Below are 22,137 nucleotides of genomic sequence, written 5' to 3' on the forward strand. Positions count from 1 at the left end.
GGAGTTTGAATAGGTGGACATCAGTAGGGATAGAATATTAAACAAAGGGAATGGTACAAGCAAAGACTTGGAGGCAGGAAAGAACAGTATATGTGTGGACAGGGTGAGGCAGGCCACTTTCTCCAGAATGGAGTCTGACTATGGGGTAGGGACCAGTAGAGGATGGAACCAGAGAGGTGACTCTCTTGACCCTGCTCCTCAGTAGACAGTATGGAGATGGAGTCCTTTGCCTAGATCTGTAGCCATCTGAATTGCCCCTTCTCCTAACTGGAAACTTCTGATTTCTACTTAATAGTCCTGATTTCTCCTTTCCACTGCAAGAAAGGTTACAGACATTCATGAGAACAGCGTCTCACCCTCTGTCCTCAAGCACCCACACTCAGCAACAGGGCTTTATTTCAAAATCTTTGCCCTAAACCCATGAAAGTCTCTGCCTACTCCCCTCCTCTGATTCTCATATCATGTAATTAAGAGCCTGCTAGGTACCAGGCATTGTCCTAGGCTCAAAGATTCCAAATGGAGTAAAAATTTGCTCTTAAAGAGCCTCACAGTCCAGTGTTGAAGGTGGACAGATGGGTGGATGATTGCAGACATAATTTGCTAAGAGTATTCATAATATAGAGACCACTTGGGAGTGATCAGATCAAGGCCTCTCAAAGGAGACACCTGAGCTGTGTCCTAAAGTCTGACTGAGGGGCTGGCAGACAGATGAAGTAGTGTTCAAGGCCAAGGCAACATGGCATGTAGGGCACCTGAGCAGAGGTGAACATTGTGGGGAGCAAGAAGTGAACCTTGGAGGTAGAAAGGATGCCAGTTGTTCTGAGCCTTAATAAGGTGTGTACTTAATTTTGAGGGTGGCAGGGAGCCTAATCAGGGAAAGACATTGTCACATGGAAGATCTCCCGGGTAGCCATTGCGGTGATGGATGGGAGAGAATCAGATGACAGTCATAGCTGGCCCTGGATTCATTCTCTTGTCCAACAGGAAGGTAGGCTTTAGAGGAGGGATGTGATCTTGCCGGAGCACCTGTGAGCTAGTGGCTGCACAGAATTCCTCCTGTCAGCCCCTTCCTTTCTCCTGTCACTGAAGGAGACCTCAGATGCCAACTCAGCCATGAGCTTTAGGGGAAACTGAAGTAATTACCTCTTCACAGATCTGAGAAAAGATCAAATGCGCCACTTGAGTTTGTTTGTATCTCAGAAATGGAACCTGAGATCCCACACAGAGAGGAGAAACTCTGGCATCTGCTTCTGAAACTTTAGAATTATTCATTCATTGTTGTCATCCTTTTATTCATTTAGCAAACATTCAGAGAACACCTACTTCATTCGTGCCAGGTGCTGCAGACAAAGGGAAATATAAAACCTAAGCCCAGCCCTTGAATAGGTCATGCATCATTGGAGGATGCCATCAGAATGGTTAGGATGCTCTTGGTCCTTCCCTCTGCCAACTTCTGCATCTCCCATTCCCTCACCTGTGGCCGCACAATTAAAACGTAGCAGAACCAGGGGTAGGACTGGAAGCCTCTACCAAAATGAAGAGAGCTCCATCAGCTGCACTCTCCTGCCCCCTGACCACCTTGCAGTCCACTTTTTGTATAGTTCACACTTAACTCTTTGGAAACTACACAGATTCTATCTTGCAGTTGGCAGCAACTCAGGATTGATATTCTCATTCTGGTAAGCCCTGTCATGAGGAATTTTATTCACAAAATCACTTTCTCTATGGACATACCTTCTCTACCACCCACCAAAGTCTACGATGTAGCAACTGAACGCAGAATTGCAACCAGATTATTGCAAAGGGGTATGAAGAGCTTTGTGCCTAGTCCTCCACGTGGTCAGGATTAAAGAAGGTTGGACTGTGAATTCCTCCGTTACTTAAGTTACTCCTTAAATTACTTAAGTTACTCCGTTACTTAAGCACAGGCACAGGGAGCTGTTGTGGCGGTAACTGAATTTCTGATCTCAGTCAACCCCTGAAATGTGTGCATAGGGAGACACTTCCAGCATGTTAAATTCTGTGGGACTTGGGAGTTGTTCTGACACAAAAGTTAATCGAGTCATTCAGCCTTATTTACCTATTTTCATCCTGTTTCTCTGCCCTTTGGTAATCAAGACACAATAGGTGACTTAAAAAAAATAAGTCCATTGTTTTTAAAAGCTAATGGGGATACACTATCCCCCTTAGAAATCACCACCATTTATCTAGCTTCCTTTCACTGTTTAAGCTGCACATAATTTGTGTTGATTGCATTAAAATAGAAATCAGAGGAACTGCTGGATCAGGCAATCAGGGGCCTAATCTGTATTGTATTTTAATTTCTTGGTAGAAATGCTCCTCTCTAGATGCGAGGTCTTGGGGAGGGGAGGGCTTCACATTGCCCCTCACGGCTTTCCTGGCCTCCCTTCCTGTGCTGTGGCCTTTTCCACTGGAGGCCGCCAAGGGCGGGGTTTTTGGCAAGTGCACAATTTGCGTATTCCCGTAATTGCCACCCTCTCTCCTCTAACCCAGTCTTAACAGAACCTCTTTCCTGCACAGGAAGTTGAGTCTCGTTTCCATTTAGACAGTGACACCCTAGAACAGTGCTTCTCATTCACACTTAATCAACTGAGTCTGGTCCATTCTCATCTTCCAGTTTTGTACCTTTTCCCTTGGGACATTCAGACCTCATACGATTTTTGACTCTGGGTTTAAGTGTAGTCCACTGGACAAAAATAAGCTAGCATTTTGTGCTGATAGATGCGTAGTTAAAAGTATTTGCCTTTTATTTTCCTTGGAGTTCTAGACAGATTTCTTTTCTTAACTGCCTAGGTCCTGCCATTGACCTGGAAAAAGTAAAGTCAGAATGTCTCGAGCCCGAACCGGAGTTACGGAGCACTTTCAGTGAGGAAGCAAATACGTCGTCCTATTACCCCGCTCCTGCGCCTGTCATGGACAAGTATATCCTAGACAATGGCAAGGTAGTGTTTTCAGCTCAATATCCATTCCCTGCAAGCATTTGCGAGTCAGAGCAAAGCGGGAGAGCATGGTGGGAGCTTTCCACACGCAGCGTGACCGGTTGGCCTCCTGGCCTAGCCCTGAGTGACTATTTCTAGGATTTTTCTGTTATAACTAGTGTAGCTTTGCTGGGACCTTTTTCTCTTCCTTTTTCTCTCCTTTTTTTCTTTCCCTTTTTTTTTAAACATAACAGGACAAAGCAGCTATAAAACTAAACTGACATTTTAAAATAGCTTATTAGCGAGAAAGTTCTTTAAAATTGCCAAGATAGTGTGATGACACTTGTTCTACCTTCTCGTGAACGCAGATGCTTAAATGTATAAGGCGAACCAGAAATGAAGTATCTGGTTTACAGATAACAACTCAATATATATTCATTCATTGTTTACAAAATATCTGTATGTTCCAAGCCCTATGCTAGGTACTAGGGACACGGGTAAATGACACCAGCTTGCTGTCCGTAAACTGCCTCAGCTGCATATGCAACAGTGGTTAGTCTATAGCCCTAGAGCCACAGTAGAACTCCTCAGATTTTCTTGTATGATGCTTGGAAATAAATCATGCAAGAAAACATAAGCACTGTTAGTAATTATATTGATACAGGGATGGAAATTTATGGAATAACCTTTAGAAATCTTAAAGTCACATGGTGATACAGCAGCAGGTCATGGGAGGAAACTGTTCTGGCATCTTTCTAACATCCAAATGAATTCATCTTCAGAGAAGCATATCAGACCCTTTTGTCCGGGCGCTGATAAAATCCAGGCTCAGAGTTATATTCTCTGCCACCCTGGCGTTCGTTATAGACATCACCTCTCATTTTCCTTAAAGAGTCATTTACATCAGCTCATTTTTCTTACCTCATGCTTTAAAAGGTCTCTGTTTATCTAGTATCGTTCCCCAGTGGGGTGATGAGCAAGAAAAGGTTGTTTTATTTGGGTTGTACAGATATATCCCTGCAGCCGGCCATCCTGAGCCAAAGCAAATATTGTCAAGCTGAGGAAATGAAACCTCTTAGTTTTCAGGGCCGTCTCAGATACGCTGTTAGCCCTGGCATCTTCCACAGAGCATTCCTCCCCTGCAGAGAGAAGGCTGATGTCCCAGACCACAGGCCCTGCCTTGCTCCACTCAACAGGCTTGAAAGGTCAGCTTTGCAGAGGAGAGGTGGCAGGACAGCCTAAAAACAGGGATCCTGAGACCTGAGTGCTTAGCTCTACCTCTGCACGATGTGTGGCCTTGGGCAGGTCCTTTGGTTTTCTGGGGATTCACTGTTCTTACCTGTGAAAGATGGGATCTTACTACAGCTCTCCATGTGCCTTTTGATTCAATCTGTGTATCTAAGTTTGGTGGACCTTCCCTAAGTGAAGATAAGAGAAGATAGGACTGTTCTATGTTTGTTGATTTCCTTTTACAACAGGACAACATTGTAGAATGACTAGAGTTTTTGTTAAAGTAGTTTCTGAGAGAAATCTATTTCTCTCTTGCTTTGAAGCCAATGGACAGTTTCTGAGCATTACAGAGGGACACTTTGGCAAAGATAGCATTCCTCTCCCAGAGAAGGAGTCCCTTACTCTCATTTAATTTGTTTACACAAGAGTTGAACACAAAATTTTAAAAATGCCTATTTTGTTTTTTCATTGGTTTTTGCCAGGATGTTACTATGAGACTAACCTGTTTTTTTTGTTTACTCCTAATCTGTAGTCAGGTGGAGAGATGTGTTAAGGTGAAGGAAAGGAATCAGACACACTGAACATGGATGGCAGCTTCCAGAGCAGCAGTTCCACATCCTTGTTCTTGGCTCTGCCGTCCTTTCTGACCTTTCTTTCCCTCTGCAGGATCAGGGGCCTTAATCTCTGCAAGGCTTAGAGTGCCGGAATGGGATCCATTTCCTAGTAGTAAATGAGTTTTGTCCTATACAACATTTCCCAAGGATGTATTTTGATCAAGTCCCATCCTACCAGAGGCTACACTTTTAATAACCTCCCTTGACACATAATGCTAACATTTCAATCAAATTGTGTACTGTGGTTTACATATGAGTAGACAGGGCTTGCCATACAGATTACTTGCTTCTGATAAAGGGCCTGGCTTTTCTTTGTCTAAGATGCTTTATTTCACAAACTCATTGAATCATAAAGCTGGAAAGAACACTAAAGTTTAAATCACCTACTTTATATGTGGTATGATTGGACAAACACATCCAGAGACGGGCTCATCTACAATTATGTAACATGTTAGAAGCAGCCAGATCTTCCAATTCCCAGGCCAGGGCTCTCCAGTCTATTCTGATACATCCCTGGAAGCTGTGTGTTGTGCCAGGTGACCTTGAGCTTTGCTGACCTCCGGTGCCCTTATCTCTAATGCCTCAGAATCTATCTCTGGTTAGTCTTACCCAGGGCCATTTCGTTCTGTGCTATAAAGTTGGCCTTTTACCCAAGTGAGTGCCAGAAAACATTTTCTTCTTCAAGGAACAGCAGCTCATCAGACTAAAACCAGTGTCCTAAAGACATTAAATATGCCCATCCATCTCCTACTGCTTTGTGTTCAGACTCCTCCTCATCACTTTGTAGGGACAAAAGAAGCAAAGCCTTGAACCTCTCTACCAAAGGGCTGTGAAGGGCTGAAGCAGGTGGGAAAGGCTCTCAGGCTAGGAATTCAGAAGGGATAGAATGTAACGCTGGAGTAATTAAGGAGTGTTTCCCGGATTTTAGACAGGGGCTTGAAAGATCACCAGGCTTAAGAAAACATAGGGGAAGAATTCATTCCTGGGCAGGGGAGTGGCAAGAGCAGAAGCACGGGGAGGAGAGAGGAGACAAAAGATGGAGCATTACTGAGTGTATTCTGCAGTAACACTGGGGGCATCTTTTCTCATTTAATCCCCAAGGCAGCTCTGTGAGTTAGGTAATGATCTGCCTACTATACAGCTGAGAAAAGCAAGGCCCAGGGAAGGACAGTGACCAGCCCAAGTTAACCAGCCAGTAGGTCGAAAGAGCTGGAATTTACCCCCAGGGCTGGCTGCTCCAGAGCCCATCCTCTTTCTGTTACAGCAGGCCAGTAGAAGGATGTGAATGAGTGCAACAGCTTTGTGGAGTGGTGACTGCGGTAGAGGAATAAAGGTTAGTAGATAGAATGGACTCTAGTGAGCCTTGAAAGCCAGGCTGAGGATTAGATGCGACAGAAAACAGAGAGCCATTTGGAATTTCAGAGTGTTGATATAAAAACAGATTTGAAAGACCACAGAAGTCAAGTAGTCAAAGAAGCAAAGAGGTGTTAATCGTCAGTGATTACGGGTGGGTTGAAAAGAGCAGGGACCAGAAGCAGGAAGGCCTGTCCCGGGCTGTTCTGGTTTTCCTTTCTGCTATGGTCAACTGCCCTGGAACTGCAGATGCAGGAGAAATTCAGAAAGGAAAACTAAGCATTGATGTGTTAGAACTGCTGTGTTTCAACCACTTTGGGCACCACCAGGACACTGGTGACTCCAGGGAAGCCTGGGAAAGCAGGAGCTTCTGGATCACACAGATTTGGGTTTGAATCTTGATTCCAGAATTTACTGCTAATGTGTCTTAGGAAAAGTAATTTAGTCCCTCTGAATCTCTGTTCATATCTATAAAATGGGAATAATAATTCTACCTATTTCTATCTCTTAAATTCATGTAAGGATTAAACAAATTGGGTATATAATACCTGGTTTATTATTATATGTACTTAGAAAATATTAGCATTCCTTTCTCTTCTAGAACACTGGCTAAAGTGACTGTCATCTCTCTTTTGAGAATAATAAATTAAAAAGTCATAGGAAAGCAAGGCCCAGGGTATTAAAGAGCAGAGATCTTTGAAAAACTGAAGTTGTCTTCCATCTCTAAGATTTTCTTTTTTTTTCGGAGACAGAGCCTCAAGCTGCCGCCCTGAGTTGAGTGCTGTGGCATCACAGCTCACAGCAACTTCACACTCTTGGGCTTAAGCAGTTCTCTTGCCTTAGCCTCCCAAGTAGCTGGGAATACAGGCACCCACCACAATGCCAGCTATTTTGTTGCTGTTGTTGTTATAGTTGTCATTGTCATTCTAGCTGGCCTGGACCGGGTTCGAACCCAACAGCTTCAGTGTATGTGGCCAGCACCCTGCCCACTGAGCTATGGACACTGCCCTCTAAGATTTTCTAATTCAGAATCTAATCAAATTCAAAATTTCTTGTTTATCTCCTGTTTCAGAAAGCTTGTGTGGGTAGCTTCAGGGTGTCATCAGGGAGGTGATGCAGGGTCCAGCAGGGAGCCACAGGGAACTTGTCCCCAGCATGCCTGATCGGGCACACAGACTGCCCACCTGCAGTTCAGACTGCAGAAAAAAAAGCCAGACTTGACCCAGGGGTCAGTGTTGCCTAGTCAGCCCCCGCTAGCACATCTCACTCCAGGGTTACTTATCTTCCCCGAGCTGTACAAACAGATTTGCAGTACTGAAGTTTACAGCAGGAGAGGGCAGGTGGGTCTGGTTCTCTGATTGCCTGCAGCAGTCTGAATGATCTTTTGAGCAAAAGGAGGTGAAGTCAGACGTGGCAGGTGGATTGTTTACTTACTAACATTCATGGGTGGGCTGTGTTGCTATATATTTTTCTTTTCGATGGTTGGAAAGCCTCAGTAATTGGTGCAGGAAGAAGTATTCTGGCTGACCCATGTGCCTGTCTGTGTGTGCCCACCTTCCTTCCTAAGCCAAGCTTAAGCAGAAAGATCTTTATTGTCTTTTGAACAATGAGTCTTGCCAGTTTGCCACCAGTTTGAGCGTGTGTGCAATCACTCAGCCCAGGACCTCTCCCAAGATGTCTCCTGACGTGCAACATTAGGGACATGCAGGTCTTTCTGAAAACAAGGACCTTCAACAGAGCTGTCTCATGCTCCTTAGAAAGTGTAGGTCATTAGCTGGCGCCACCCTCTGTCCCCACACAGGCCATCTCCTCCCTTCATAGACTCAGCAGAAGTACATTATAAATGGCGATGTCAAAGTCAAAACTATCTTTTTAATGATTGATGTTAGTAAATGGTTTGCAAGTTTTGTTCAAAGAACAAGAAAGGAAAACAAATAAAAGTTTGTAGCTTATTGCTGGAACATTCTGGATCTTTCGCATTTATTGGCTGGGTACTGAAATTTTCTGACTTCTTCCCTTATAGGCAGCTTAAAATTGAATTCTGTTCTGTGTGCTATCAGAATCAAACTGGATGCATTGTAGTTGTGTTTAATTTGTTAAAATCACAGGTACTTTGAGCCAGAAGGAACTCAAGATGAAGTCTAATTCTTCCATTTCATGGATAGAGTAACTGAAGCTCAGAGATGGGAAAGGACTTTGCATAGCTACACTCCGATTGGCAGGGCAGCTGCTCCCCTCCCTCCAGCTGGCAGGGTTTTTAAACTTAGCCGTATGTTGGAATTACCTACAGGGTTTTAAACTGTCTTAATGCCTAAGTCTCTCGTACACCAAATAAATTGGAATTCCTGAGAGCAGGGCCCAGCACCATGATTTCCTTAGCTCCCTAGGTGACCCCTGCATGCAGCCACAGTTGACAACTACTATGCTAAGGGGAATACGTGTCCCAGAATGTTCATATTAAGAGGAGACAGGTCTTTTCATAGCGTAACACAAAAAGTGAAAGTATATTGTATCCTGAGACTAAGGCTCTGAGCAGCCTCGTGATAATATGAATACGGTTTAGAGTCCCAGCTCTGTCACTCACTAGTTGAGTGACTTTCAGCAAGTCACCTCATCATTCTGAACCTGGTTTTTTCATCTGAAATAAAAATACAATAGAACCACCAGAGATGACCACCTCCCTACATTGACCACCTCCTTACGTTGACCTAATTTTCATAGATCAGACATGCGCCATGTGGATGTGTCAGCACAGGAGGCCTAGTTCCTTGTGTTGACCACCTCCGTATGTTGACCAGTGTGTTACAGTCCCCTGGGTGGTCAATGTAGAGATGGCTCTACTGGACAGTTGCCGTGAAGATTTGAGATAGTGACTATAAAGCATTAGAATAAGGCTTGGCACTTTTCAGATGCTCCGTAAATGACAGCCACTATTATTACCCTAAGGAGAGGTAATTTAGCATTTATGGTATGAACCCCTTCCTGGTGCAGCAGGGCTTTTTAAAGGACAAGAAGCCTCCCACTGCCTTCCTGTTGGGCTAAACAGGTGCTGGTGTTCTTATCCCTTTCAGGTCCATCTGGGAAGCGGGATTTGGGTTGATGAGGAGAAATGGCACCAGCTCCAAGTAACCCAAGGAGATTCCAAGTACACAAAGAACTTGGCAGTCATGATTTGGGGAACAGATGTTCTGAAAAACAGAAGCGTCACAGGAGTCGCCACAAAAAAAAAGAAAGATGCAATCCCTAAGCCACCCCTCTCGCCTCACAAACTCAGCATCGTCAGAGGTAGGTCGTTGAGTGGAAACACAATGGCTGAGATTCTGTCCTTCACCCTGTCCAGAGTGTGTTAGGCACAATTCAGTGAAGCCTCTGCATACCAGGCCCTGGGCTGGGTAGGGCACCCAGGAGCAGGTATCCCAGATGTCCTGAAGAGCCCACTTTGAACAGGGCAAATGAGCTTTGGACACAAGGGCTGTTCAAGGAGGTAGCATGAGAGAGGGACAGAGGAAGTGCAACAGTTCTCAGGTGGGGGGAATAAATACCCTTGGCTGGAAAATCAGGGTAAGGGGTCACTGACTGGGCCTTGAAGGATACATCAGACGTGGAGACACAGGTGTGCATGCAGAGGGACTTCAGGGGGTGGGAGCATCTTGCACAGAGGCATGGGATGGGATGGGATGGGATGGGTGCTGCTGTGTGCAGACGGCTGCAAAGGTCAAGGCTGGGGACACAGTTCTCAGTGGTTCTAACACTGTGCCTGGAGCAGCTAACGAGATGAAGACAAGCTGCTGGTCACTGGACTCAGCTTCCTGTCTGGTGTTCGGGAGGCATTGAGGGCAGGCAAAGAGACAGGGGGTCATTTTTCTCCTATAGATCAGTCTATATCCTGGGCCCCTGCCTGCTTTCCTCCCTTCCCTCCTTCTCCCCCTCCCTCCTCTCTCTTCTCTTCCCTTCCCCTCCCCTCTCCCTCCCCCTCCCTCCCTTTCTTCCTCCTTTCCTCCCCTCCTTCCCTCCTTTGTTATTCCTCTCTCTTCTCTCCTGCCTTCCTCCTCTCTTTTCACTTTCTTCTTCCTTTCCTCCCTCTCTCCATCCATCCATTCTTTGCCAGGGCCTCTGCTGGGCATGTGAGGACACAAAGAAGGATAAGACACAGTTTCTGTCTGCAAGGAGCTCACAGTTCTGTGGGGAGGATGAACACAAAAGCAACTCGTTACTATACAGAAAATACAAACCATAGGGACAGACAGTGGTATAGAAGAAACAAAGAGAAGATACTAATTGCTGATTAGTTTGAGCACTTACTGTGTTTCACATTCTGATATTTTTTGGAAATGATAATCTTTTTAAAAACACTTTTAAACACTTTATTTTTCCTGTTTTGCAAATGAAGAAACTGAGACGTGGAGATGTTAGGCAACTTGGCCAGGTCTTACAACTCACAGGCGTAGACCCAGGAGTCCAGGCCAGCAAGCGGGCTTCAGAATCTGTACTCCTAACCTTGACACTGTTCTCTAAGTGTCCAGATCTGCATATTTTGATGAAGAAAGTAAGACTCCGTCACTTAACACATACACAGACAGTGCCAAAGAAAGGTACACATATTTTAAGAAAGGAAAAAACTGTATTAAAATTGTAATACTCAATATATACTCCTGAATACAAGTCACGTTGAGCACTTCTTGTAATTGTAGAAGTCAAACGTGACTTGAGCATTACAATTTTAATATAGTTTTTCCTTTCTTAAAACCTGTGTAATTTTTTTTGGCACCCTCTGTATTTTGAGCAGACCCCACGGCAGGTTCTGGGGGTAGACAGCAAATATATCCCGAAACAAGACAGAAAGTTCAAGATACTGTGAGCTTCCTTAAATGACAAGGTAGGACAAAGAGGGCTGCTCTAGCTGGGGTGGTTGGAGAAGATCAGGCTGGGAAGGTGACATTTGAGCTACAAACTGAGTGTGAAAGAGGCAGCCCTGTGAAAGGTCCAGGAGCCAAGAAGCCCCCCGTGGCTGGACAGGAGGATGGGGTCAGGGAGGTGGGCCAAGAGCCAGTCTTGCAGGGGTGGGAAGGCACAGCACACAGCTTGGATTTCCCCTACTTGCAGGAGAAAGGCAATGGAGTTCCCCGGTCATGGAGTGACCACGGGGGAGATCATTTAGGAAAGTGATGCAGTAATCCCAGGGGGAGATGCTACTGCCAGAGACTAAGGTTACAGCAGGGGGAGTGGAGAGAAATGGCCAGGTTGAGGGCATATTTTGGAGGTGGCAGGACACAAATTAAGCAGCCAGCTTGAGGTCACAGCTACAGGTTTCAGAACCCACACTGAACACCACAGGCCCTTCTTGTGCTCTGGGCTCTCTCTGCTACAGTACAGCTGTCTCCCTGGCCTGGCCAGCTCCTGCTTAATCCACTAAGGCAGCCACTTACTTTTAGATAATCAGAGCTAGCCTGCAGTCTGGCTGCTGTCTGAAACAGTAAAACCTGATTCGGGAGGTGGCCCTGAGAAAGAGGCCCTCCTGGGGACAAACTTTGCCTTGCCTGGTAGGTGGCCAACCTCCCATTCTGCTGCACTTGTTGGAGCATGACTCGGCAGGTGCTGGGTACCTTCCCATAACTGGCTGTCCTTACCACTGTCGCCTGATATGAAACCATCTGCTGTGTGTCTGCCTCAGGGGCCTAGAGACCATATCTGATTGTCTTTACATCCTCGTTGCCTGGCACACAGTAGGAGCTCAGTAAATGAGTGTTGAGCAGGAGAAACACTGAAACCCACAAGCTGACCCCCTGACCGACTGACCATTGGTGGGATTCCTTCTAAATCACTTTTCCTCTCCATGTCTCAGTTCCCTTAGCTGAAAACTTACCTCCTACAACAGTCAGAGCTGCTGAGGAAGTAGCAGTGAATTCCTCCCCAGCTGCATGTTCTGGGGCCATTACACACTCACTCCACCTCCTCCGAGCTCCCTCCCTGCTCTACTCCCTCCTTTTCCAATCCCTTTTTAAATTTCTCTGCTTCATTTCCAAACATGATAGTCCCCCCCCACACCTATCTCTTTCCCAAAAGATGGGCTTGTCTCTTCCTTCACAGAGAAAAATAATTTCCACGGTTTCGAACCACCACACTGGCAGACGTAACTCTGTCCCCACCTTTACACCTTCATGCCCCAAAAGAAGAGTTTCCTTCTCTTGGTTGGTGCTGGTAATTCTCTCCATCTGGGCCTAGATTCCAGTCCACCTGCCTTCCTAAGTCTTTGTTGCTCTAATTGTATGCTCCTGTTCTACTGAATCCTTCTCAACGATGTTTAAATATGCCTTGATTACTCATGTCTTACAAAAGCAAATATTCCTTCAAGGGCATTTCTGTCACCAGCTGCTGCTGCCTCTCTCTTCTTCACTTCCCGGCATCTCTGCTCACACTGTCTGTGCCCCTGATAATGCCCCTGCCCATCGCCTTCCACTCCCAGCCTTCTGCCTGATCTGTCTTCACCAAGGTCCCAGTGACGTCCTCATTACTAAACCCAGGCCTCATTTCCCTCCTTCTTACCAGTGCTGTTCAAGGTGACCATGCTGCCTTTACTGGGAAGTCCATTCTGCACCCTGAGGATTTCTCCCCACCTCACTGCCTATCCTGTCTCCTTGGTGAAACTCCCTTCCCTGTCATCCCGCTGAGCGTTCCTGGTGGGTCTTCTCACCTTTCATCATTCTCATTGCCGTCAGTGCGCTCTCGGCTCTGGGTTCGCCTCACCTGGCTGATGCCTGGCGATCTGGCCTCAGTGACCCCTCTGACCTCACCTCACCCCACACCACACTTCCAGCTTGCCCCCGTGTGTAGCCACAAAGGCTTTCTCCAGCCCTTCCTATTCCACCACCAATAGTGACCTTCCTGATCTGCACGCTCTCCCTCCCTGTCACCTAGAGAGACCTCCCAGCCTCCCACTGCTCCCTGTCACATCACCCCACTTAAAGTCCCTGCGTAGCATTTCTTATTTACTTGCTTACATGATAATTGTCTTTCTCCTGTCTCCTCCATTAGAATATAAATGTTATGAAGATCTTGTTCAGGGATAGCCCACAGTAAGAGCTCAGTAAATATTTGTTGGTGCCCAGATCTGTGTTTGACCGCAATTAACACTTCTGAGTTCCCAATCCACATATCCGAGTGCCCACCAGTCATCTCCTCATGGATGTCCACATGACGATGGCAGAACTAACTGCTGTCTCCTCCTTCTCCACAAAGCCTCCTGCCTGTGCTGGGTTCCCTGTCCTGGTGAGCGACACCCCCAGCCCAGGACTCACCTCACCCTTGACTCCACATGCCTGGCTTTTCTGCCCCCAAATACCTCTTAAACCACCTGTTGCTTTCCATAGCCACTGCTCCTCTCATAGCCCACGCCACATCATTTCTCGCCTTCATTACTCTGGCAGCTTCCAGACTCCCCTTTCCATTATGTAACCGGAGTAATCATTCAGAAACCAGATATGATCCTTTTACCACTACACCAGTCACGGCCAGTTCATAGTGTTCGTTATTAAGGGCTAAGCTGCTTAGCATACCATAAAAGCACCTTCGTAATCTGGCCCCTGGCTATATCTCCAGAATTATTTTCAGCAATACTCCCCCGTGAACTCTAAGTTATTACCATGATGAACTACTGTATCCCCTGAACAAGCCTTGTTCCCTCTCACGTTGGGGAGTTTGTAAATGCCATTCATGGTGCCTGAAACACAGGTCATACTCTCTAGCCTAGATCTGCTTAGATGTCCCTGACCTCTTTGGGTGGGGGGGGGCGGGTGCTTGTGTCACATGTCCCAAAGTACCCAATACCTGTCTCAGTTCTCTTCTTACTAGATCTTTGCCTTCTTAGAGCCTTGTCCCCAGCCCCTAAAGCCTATAAATGCTTTCTATGTAAGTGGAAGGAAATTGACTTGCCCAAGGTCATGCAATTAATTAGAGACAGAGCCAAGCTGAACTGGAGTTTGAGGCTTCCTGCTGCCACCAGAAGTTCCTTGTGTTAATTGTGAAATATTATGTTGATTATTATTTTTTTACCACAACAGGCAGGTTTGGAGTCTGTCTCCCATCCCACCATACAGTCACTGTTTTTAGCCTAATTATTTGAGCTATTCCAGATTGCATTTGGCTAGTTATACCCATGCAAGCTGTCTGCTGGATTGAGATTGTATTTATTTTGTCTGATTTAGTCACATTTGCCATGTAAAAATGGCAAAAGCCTTTACACTCACAGAGTTGGTGAGTATTTCTCTTCTCTTTGATTTTAAAATCATTCCTTACCAGACAGCAGAGGGATGGGTGAATGCTGGCCTTGCTTTAGGAAAGCAGGAGAGCTGGAGCAGAGTCTGACTCTAATGACAAGCTCCAGAATAACAGTTAAACCTATTAGGGTCAAATGACCTTTTGCAGAGTGCCTGAGTTTTCTAAATGAGCCTCAGCATTGCGTTCTGGTTAATTTTTATAACTTTTTTAATAGGACACATTAGCGCTGTTATAAACCTTGTTAATTAAGCAATAATCTCAAATACTCCCTCGCAGAGGGAGACATTCCCAGCAACTGCAGGTGATTAATATCTAGAGTCTAGAGAAAGCCTTTTAATCAACCTGAGGAGCCGTTCAGGGCTGGTACCCCTAGGAAATGAGCATGATTGGAATTCTTTGGGGGCCCCTCTGAAAACTGCCCTGCATTCACACCTTTCTCTTTCTACCAGGGCTTGTACTGGGGCACATAAGGGCCATCACACCTGCTCTCCTGCCTCCGTCTTCTCTCCCTTTGCCTCTTTACCTGCCCTTATTACTTTGCAGACTAGACTTAGAGCTGGGAGGCTCTCCTTAGATTTCACTACTTCCACAGTGAAACTGGGACCCAGAGAGGTTCCTCCTGGAGGTTGCACAGCATCTATGGTTAGAGCCAGATTTGAACTCCTGAACTTTGAAACAGTTCTCATCACTGTCCAACCTCCTCATTTGGTCCAGGTTCCAGCAAAATCACTGTGCCTGTTTGCTTTCTCTGGGCCCGAGGCTGGAGAGAGAAGCCCGAGCATCCGTTTCTATGGAAGGAGATTAGGTAGTTACAGCTTAATCTGATTGTGATCAGCACTTCACCAGAGAGACAAACCAAGTGGGTGTGGGAGCACAGAGCTGCAAGTAGAGTGGGTCCCTAGCTCAGTAAGGTAGGGTCCAAGAAGGCAAAGTCTGGAAGAATGAGTGGGATTTAGGTGAGAGGTGATGCCATGGTATTCTTGGCAGAGAGGAGAAAAACACTGATGTGGGGGGGAGCTGGGAATGGAGAGGGAAGTGCAGGTGAACACAGCAGGGACAGGGCCCTCTACCTTCTCATCTCTCAGTCCTTATGAAAGGCCAAGGGAATAGGAAGTGAGGATTCCTCAGACTTGGGAGCAGTCAAGAAACAGTGGAGGCCAAGTTAAAGCTTTTAAAGGCTTCCCGGTGCAAAACCCTTCTCAGTGGGGAATAAAGGGTGCCCCAGTGAAAGACTTGGCTCCCATGCACCTGCAGCATGACCTGCGACAGGAGGCAGGCTGTCCGGCTCCAGGCCTGGGGTCAACTCCGTGTGTGGGGAGGCGGGGGCGGTCCTGCCCCAAACTCACTCCTGTTATCTGAGCCTCAGTCTTCTCATACGTAAGTGGAGGAGTTAGCACAGGCCGGTCTCCACGGGCCCTTCTAGTGTTGATATCCTGCATCTCTGAGAGGATAAGCTACTCAGGCTGTCTTTGTAAAGACAGTATTTTACAAATTCCCCATAGCAGTTCCTAACGATCGGATTGTCATTCCTGCTTAGGTGAGGAAACTGAGGCTCAAAGAACTTAAATTTCCACCCATGAGTACACACTGTATGGTACTTTCTCCCCCTATGCCCTAGTCTTATGTCCAGAACATTTGTGTTCACTCAGGTTTCTCTGGGAAGGCATTTATTTATGCATCCATTTAACATAAATTAACTTCATAAGCACTGTGCTAGGCTCTGGGAGTTAATAGTTGTATGTACATAAAATACCCGAAACAACCCCATACAGTATGGTGTAATAATACTCTCTGCAGTTTGAAAAAGGCTGTAAACATGTTTATGCCACGTGTCTCATGGCAGCCTTTAAAAAGACACTGTATAGAGTGTTATCCTTGTTTGTGAGGTGTCCCCAGGCTAGGTAGTCAGCTGACATCAGGCTCAGCCAGGCCTTGCCTAGGGCTGGCTCTTTGCTTCATCACAGCAAATGATAGACTCAGGAAGAGAATGGCCATCCTAAGCTCATTAGTAATTGCCACAGTGAGACACCACTTCATCCCCATCAGGTTGTCAAAACCTTAATAACGTGACCATGTCAAGTGCTGTTGAAATAAGCAACCAATACTTGGATACCCTATAGATGGGAGTGCCAGTCAGCACAACCACTTTGGAAACCAATTGAAATCACCTAGTAAAGTTGAATATGCACACGTCTGAACATTCAACATTCATCCACACCTAGGCTGATCCTGGCACATCTCCTGCATGTGTAGCCCAGAGACACGTGCTGGGGTGTTTGTACCTGCAAAACCAAATATCCGTGGACACTAAAATGGGGAAACACATTGTGGTACAGAAATAAAGTAGAACGCTACTCATCAGTGGAAATGCATGACCTATGGCTTCATGGATAAATCTCAGAACCAGAACAGCTGAGTGAAAAAAGCAAATAAGCACATTTGTAAAAAGGTGGACAGTGTTGTTTAAGGATACGTACATGTGTCAACACGAAAAGCAAAGCCAAGCCAAACTTGAGTGGTTACCCTGGGGAGGGAGAGGAGGAAAGAGGATTAAGGCAGAGTGTCCAAGGGTTTCAAAGGGATGGGAGTGTCTTGTTAATCTGGGTGGAGGGTACGTGGGTATTTTAGCATTATTTATTTACATTTGGGGCTTGTCAATTGAAGCAATGGGAGTAGAGAAGCAAAAAAGAAATCTGTAACTGGTTGTGATCAATTAGTATAAACTTACCATTTTTAAAGTGTAGATTTACAGTGTATAGTTTGCTCTTTTCTAAGTACATTATGATGCAAAGTTTAAAATATCACTATTCCAAATATGTGAATTGATATTTGGGGGGTATGTTTTCTTTTACCCCCACCCCAAAAGATGTGTACTGGAATTCGCCATTAATCCTTGGCCTTCTTGTTTCTTCTCCCTGTCTAGAGTGTTTGTATGACAGAATAGCACAGGAAACTGTGGATGAAACTGAAATTGCACAGAGACTCTCCAAAGTCAACAAGTACATCTGTGAAAAAATCATGGATATCAATAAATCCTGTAAAAATGAAGAACGAAGGGAAGCAAAATACAATTTGCAATAAACTTTGGATTTTTCATAAAGCCTTTGTGTTTTCCTTGTGTGGCGTGTGATATGCGAGCGATGGTGCCGTCCAGATCAGACCCCACCATGCATGGTGGTGTGTGGACAGGGAGCCAGTTGGGTTCTGAGGTCAGCTGGTTATTCTAAGCTTGGACTTACCACTGTGGAGATGGCAGATGGATTTGCTGAGACCCAGGCAGCGGCCCCAGTACTGGTGGTGTTCTGGGGATGGGAAGAGCACTCTTTTCAAGGAGAATAAGGTGTCTCTGAGTTGCCTGTCACTTGTCTGAGATTTAAACTGATGTTTCTACAAACCGTCCAAGGATGTCTCTTTCTGTTCTCTGTTTTGTTCTATAATAAAGCTTCCTTAATTCTTTGATTATACAATCCTTATCCTCATTTATTTAAAATATTACATGTACAATGGAGGTAGCCATTGTGCTGTATGGCCTAGAATGCCCTTCCTTTCCAGGGAGGGGCATACAGGCTGAAGGAAAGAAAATTCATAAGAGATATGGTTGCTGTCTACAGATCTGAAAGGCTATCTCTAAAGGAAGATTACTTTCTCTAATTTCAAAGGCCAGATCTTGGACCAATCACCTTTCTCACTCAAGATGATCTGAGATTCAGCTTCCCTGATAATTTGAGTCAATCCTTGTAAAGGAATGAAAGGGGGTGATAACGTGGTATAGAGTTACATTCAGGAAGTAGAGACAGTGTCACCCCGTATCAGTTCTACATCCTATCTTGTATCTCAAGTGTTCTCTGAACTTACAGAATTTGTATCTCATTCTTTATTCAGTCACTGAATCTCTAAGGTGCCTGCCTTACATCCTGGCAAACCGTATTGGAGCTTCCTGTTGATTTGCACTTTGCTTTCTGTAATGCCCAGGAAGTATGCGTGGTATATTGGAAAGGGCAAGGGCTTTGGGCCGATGCTTCTAGATTCCACGCCTGGCTCCTCTGCTTGCTTTGGGCTTAACTCGTCTTTAAGTTTCTGTTTTCGATTTTATAAAAAGGGGATAATATATACCTTGCAGAGTTGCTACAAGAATTAGAGATAACATTTTATATATATATGGGGGGGCCATAAAGTTCCTGTGCAAAATTGGCCACCCTGTACACATGTATAGTACTGAATAAATGTTGGCAATCTCTGATTATTGGCTTTTAATCATTGGTTGGAAAACTTTGGCCTTTGGTTTTTCTAATGGTTTATCCATTAATTGGTGGTCTGTTACTAAAAGCTCAGGGTCACTGGGGTAAGAAGAGGAGGTAGTTGCTACTTTGAAAACTTCTATTTTAGTAAATAAAATTCTTCGTAATGTGAAATATTATATGCTTGCTAATAGGATGCATACCTGTGAATTTCCCTTCTCACAGTATTTTCCTTGCTCTTCATAAACTGGTCGTATAAGAAATCTTGGACTGATCACTTACCTTCTCAGAGTCCTTATCAGTATAATGGGGGAAAGAATGCCTGCCTCACAGGGTGTATGGATAATTAAATAATAATAACAGCTACTTAGTGTGTGCTAGGACTTTTCTCAGTGTTTAACGTAGATTAACTCATTTCATGAGATAAGCAAAGTTCCTGGCAGTTGGTAGATATTAAATACATTCTTAAGACATGTTCATTTAAAGGCATGAGGCATCTTGGGCATGAATAGGGTGGAATGCAGGAGAGACTAGAAAAAAGTGTGCGTCGTTGTGGAGCTTGTCTATTTTTCTCGTTAAATATGGAAAAGACAAAAACTGAGATCTGCCTTTCTCTTTAAAGACTAATACAGAAAGGTACTTGATAGATAGGTGCTTTTAGGCTAGTGGGAGAAATACTTTGTCGTTATGAAAATATCTACAATAAAAATGCTGTAATGTGTATCAAAGTGCTTTGTATAATATATGATGCATATGTTAGAGACAGAACAGGGCCGTGAAAAATCATGGGATCTGGATTCAAATTCTGACTTTCCCACTTCCAGACGGGTCACTTGACCTCTCGGGGCCTCATTTCTTCTAACATGGAGATAATGATCCCTAACTCAGGGTTCTTGTGGAGAGTAATCTATAGGATCTGTGAAAAGGCTCTGTAAATCTCAAAGACCCATGCCATGCAGATGTTGTTTTTAGCATCTAAGGCAGAATGTATGATGTGTAGTGATCAGAAATGGATGCACCAACGAAGCACACTTGTAATACCGATAGAGAATTAAAAGGTTTTGCACACTAGTTAGACTGAGATGGTTTTGGCCCCTCTTGTGTACCTGGTGCTCTGTTAAAAGGATAGGAGGGCAAGACCATCATTTTTAACACATAGAGAGAAAGAAATGGGCTTAGGAAAAGTTAAATAATTTCTTATCCAGGGTCCCTGGAACTGTCAGCAATGGAGCTGGGTCAGAATCCAAGTCTATGCAAAGCCTGGCCTTTTACTTCTTGCCTGAAAGATGGTAAGTCATGGTCTGCTCTGGGAATCTGGCCATGTAATCTCAGGGCATGTTTAGGGGAGACTCAACCTAAGTAATTAGTCGATGGATTAATTCAGGCCGTTTGGAGGGACTGGGAGTAATAATAATATGTATATGCATGCATAGTTTCATTACATTCAAATACATGACACAGAATGGAAATGCGTGTATGTGGTAGAGCATTTCCCAAACTTTTCCAATCTTAAAAATTTGCTGAGGTGCTTAGAAGACAGATTTCCTGAGCTTTGACAGCCTGATTCAGTAGGTCTGGAATAAGGCTGGGGACATGTATTTTAACACAAGTACCACTTTTGAAAAATGCCAGTTTAGTAGAATTCATTAGAAGATCTGCTTCAATGAAGCAGGAGGAGTGTTTCCTATGTAAAGGCAAACAAACCAAAAAATTGATGTTCCTTCTAAAGTGCCAGAGGATATTTGAAATTGAGAATAAGTTTCTTCTTAAATAACTGCGGATCTGCTCTAACGCCTGGTTTAGCCATCCTCGTCATGCTCACCGAAGGCTGTTAGCTGGTCGCGAGGCAGGTGACTTTTCCACTAGGCACCAGTGATTTTTCCCTTACTTATACACTTAGAGTCTTTTGATTCCTGTGCCAGGGCTGTGAATCATGCGGGAGAAGACAGTCAATACAGAATTGGCAAGACCTGAATCAATGAGATTTGGGCACTTGTCTTCAGAAGCTCTGGAAACAAGTTCTCTGGTTACCAGATGAAACAGAAAGATGGGGCTTGGCTTATTTCCTAGCTGAGGAAAATGTGTTAGTAAACTGTTAGCACTTGTGTGTGTTTCTTATATGCATTTCTAAATTATGACTCTTAGAAAGAAATAAAAATTATAGAAACTTTTCGAAAAAGAGGGGAAACTCTTCAAATGGCACTCCTGACAGCGTGGTGATACATCTCGTCTCGTCTTTGTGTATTTTACATACTTGTGTTTACAGAATGAGATCGAGTTTGTATCCTTCCCTTTGCATTTAACATGTTTCCCTGTATTTTGTGAAATTTATAACCATCATTTTTAACATTTACAAAGTAGACAATTTAGTATAGACCATCTGATCAGCTGCCCGGGCAGTGAGGCTGATCCACAGGCCTGCCAGTTCAGAAAAGACCTTGCCACTTCCATCAGCATGGTGGTAAAAGGAGTGAGTGAGTTAGGAGGGATTCAGGTTTGCATTCGGTTCCCAACTCTAGCACTTACTACCTGACTTGAGACAAGTTACTGCATCTTTCTGAAGGCCATCTGCAAAACAAAGGAAGTAATGCCTAGTTACTGGGTCCTGGGGAGGACTGAAAATGTAATGAAAGTGCCCAGAGAGGGGGCCTATATGTCCTTAGTATTAACACTGGGATTCTTCCCCCAGCCCTGTTCATTCCTCACTGAAGTATGCTCCCACCCTGTGTGTAGCCGGCTGACGTCTCTTACAAGGTGACCTTGGCTTTCATGCTCATCTTTGGCTCGCTACATTTCTTGTGTTAACGCAGTTCTCGATACTCTGGGGCTTTTCCCTGTGCACACCGACTAGGCTCACTCCTGGGCTTCCAGCTCCCCTCCCCTAGCTCAGGCCCTGGCTCCTGCTACCCAGCTGGCCCTTTTGCCTGTCCTTGGATGTTTAGATGGTTTATGAACAAAACTCAGATGAAGAATTTTATATTGCACAGTATTACATAGATAATTTTTGCTTTTGTATCTGCAAATGGACACACCAACAGATAGCTTTATCACTTCTTTTGAAGGTTTGATTGCCAGGCAGCTGCACAGGCTCAGGGAACGTAAGGGTCAAAGGTGAACTTGGAGGGTCTCCACCCAGATCCCACTATAGGCGAATGCCTTTCCAGATCATGCTTAAAGCCTCCAGGTATGAGGCATTCATCCTCCTACCTAGTAGTCCATCCAATTTTTGTCACCAGTTCTTCTGTTGAGCTAAAAATCTACTTCTCTGAGAGTTCTTTGATTTAATTTTTTTATTGATAAAGAATAATTGTACATATTCTCAGGATACACAGTTATATTTCTTGGTGTCATAGCTCACTGCAACCTCAGACTAGGGCTGTGGGCATCCCCCTGCCTCAGCGTCCAGAAACTGCTGGGATTACAGGCACTCACTGTGGCACCCGGCTGGGTTTTTCATTTTTTTAGGAGTCGAGGTCTCACTCTCGCTCA

At 44.9% G+C, this 22,137-nt stretch overlaps 2 protein-coding genes across 6 annotated transcripts in view; both read left to right on the top strand.

Annotated features, from left to right (window-relative positions):
- BEND5 (BEN domain containing 5) overlaps nucleotides 1–17,869 on the top strand; it is a 50,231-nt gene extending 32,362 nt beyond the window's left edge. For 3 of the 4 annotated variants that reach the window (XM_012811471.1, XM_003799935.2, XM_023519148.1), the window contains 3 exons: nucleotides 2,815–2,963; nucleotides 9,208–9,421; nucleotides 17,334–17,869. In XM_012811471.1, the coding sequence (XP_012666925.1) occupies nucleotides 2,815–2,963; nucleotides 9,208–9,421; nucleotides 17,334–17,491 (521 nt within the window). In that variant the 3' untranslated portion in view covers nucleotides 17,492–17,869. The remainder of the gene's footprint in view (nucleotides 1–2,814; nucleotides 2,964–9,207; nucleotides 9,422–17,333) is intronic. The other variant, XM_023519147.1, reaches the window with a different exon arrangement.
- The window catches only part of AGBL4 (ATP/GTP binding protein like 4), a 1,282,996-nt gene that overhangs the window by 1,052,837 nt on the left and 208,022 nt on the right, over nucleotides 1–22,137 (top strand). The window lies entirely within an intron of this gene.

This window comes from Otolemur garnettii, unplaced genomic scaffold, assembly GCF_000181295.1.
Source record: "Otolemur garnettii isolate 467f Iridium unplaced genomic scaffold, OtoGar3 scaffold00159, whole genome shotgun sequence".
Taxonomy (NCBI): domain Eukaryota; kingdom Metazoa; phylum Chordata; class Mammalia; order Primates; family Galagidae; genus Otolemur; species Otolemur garnettii.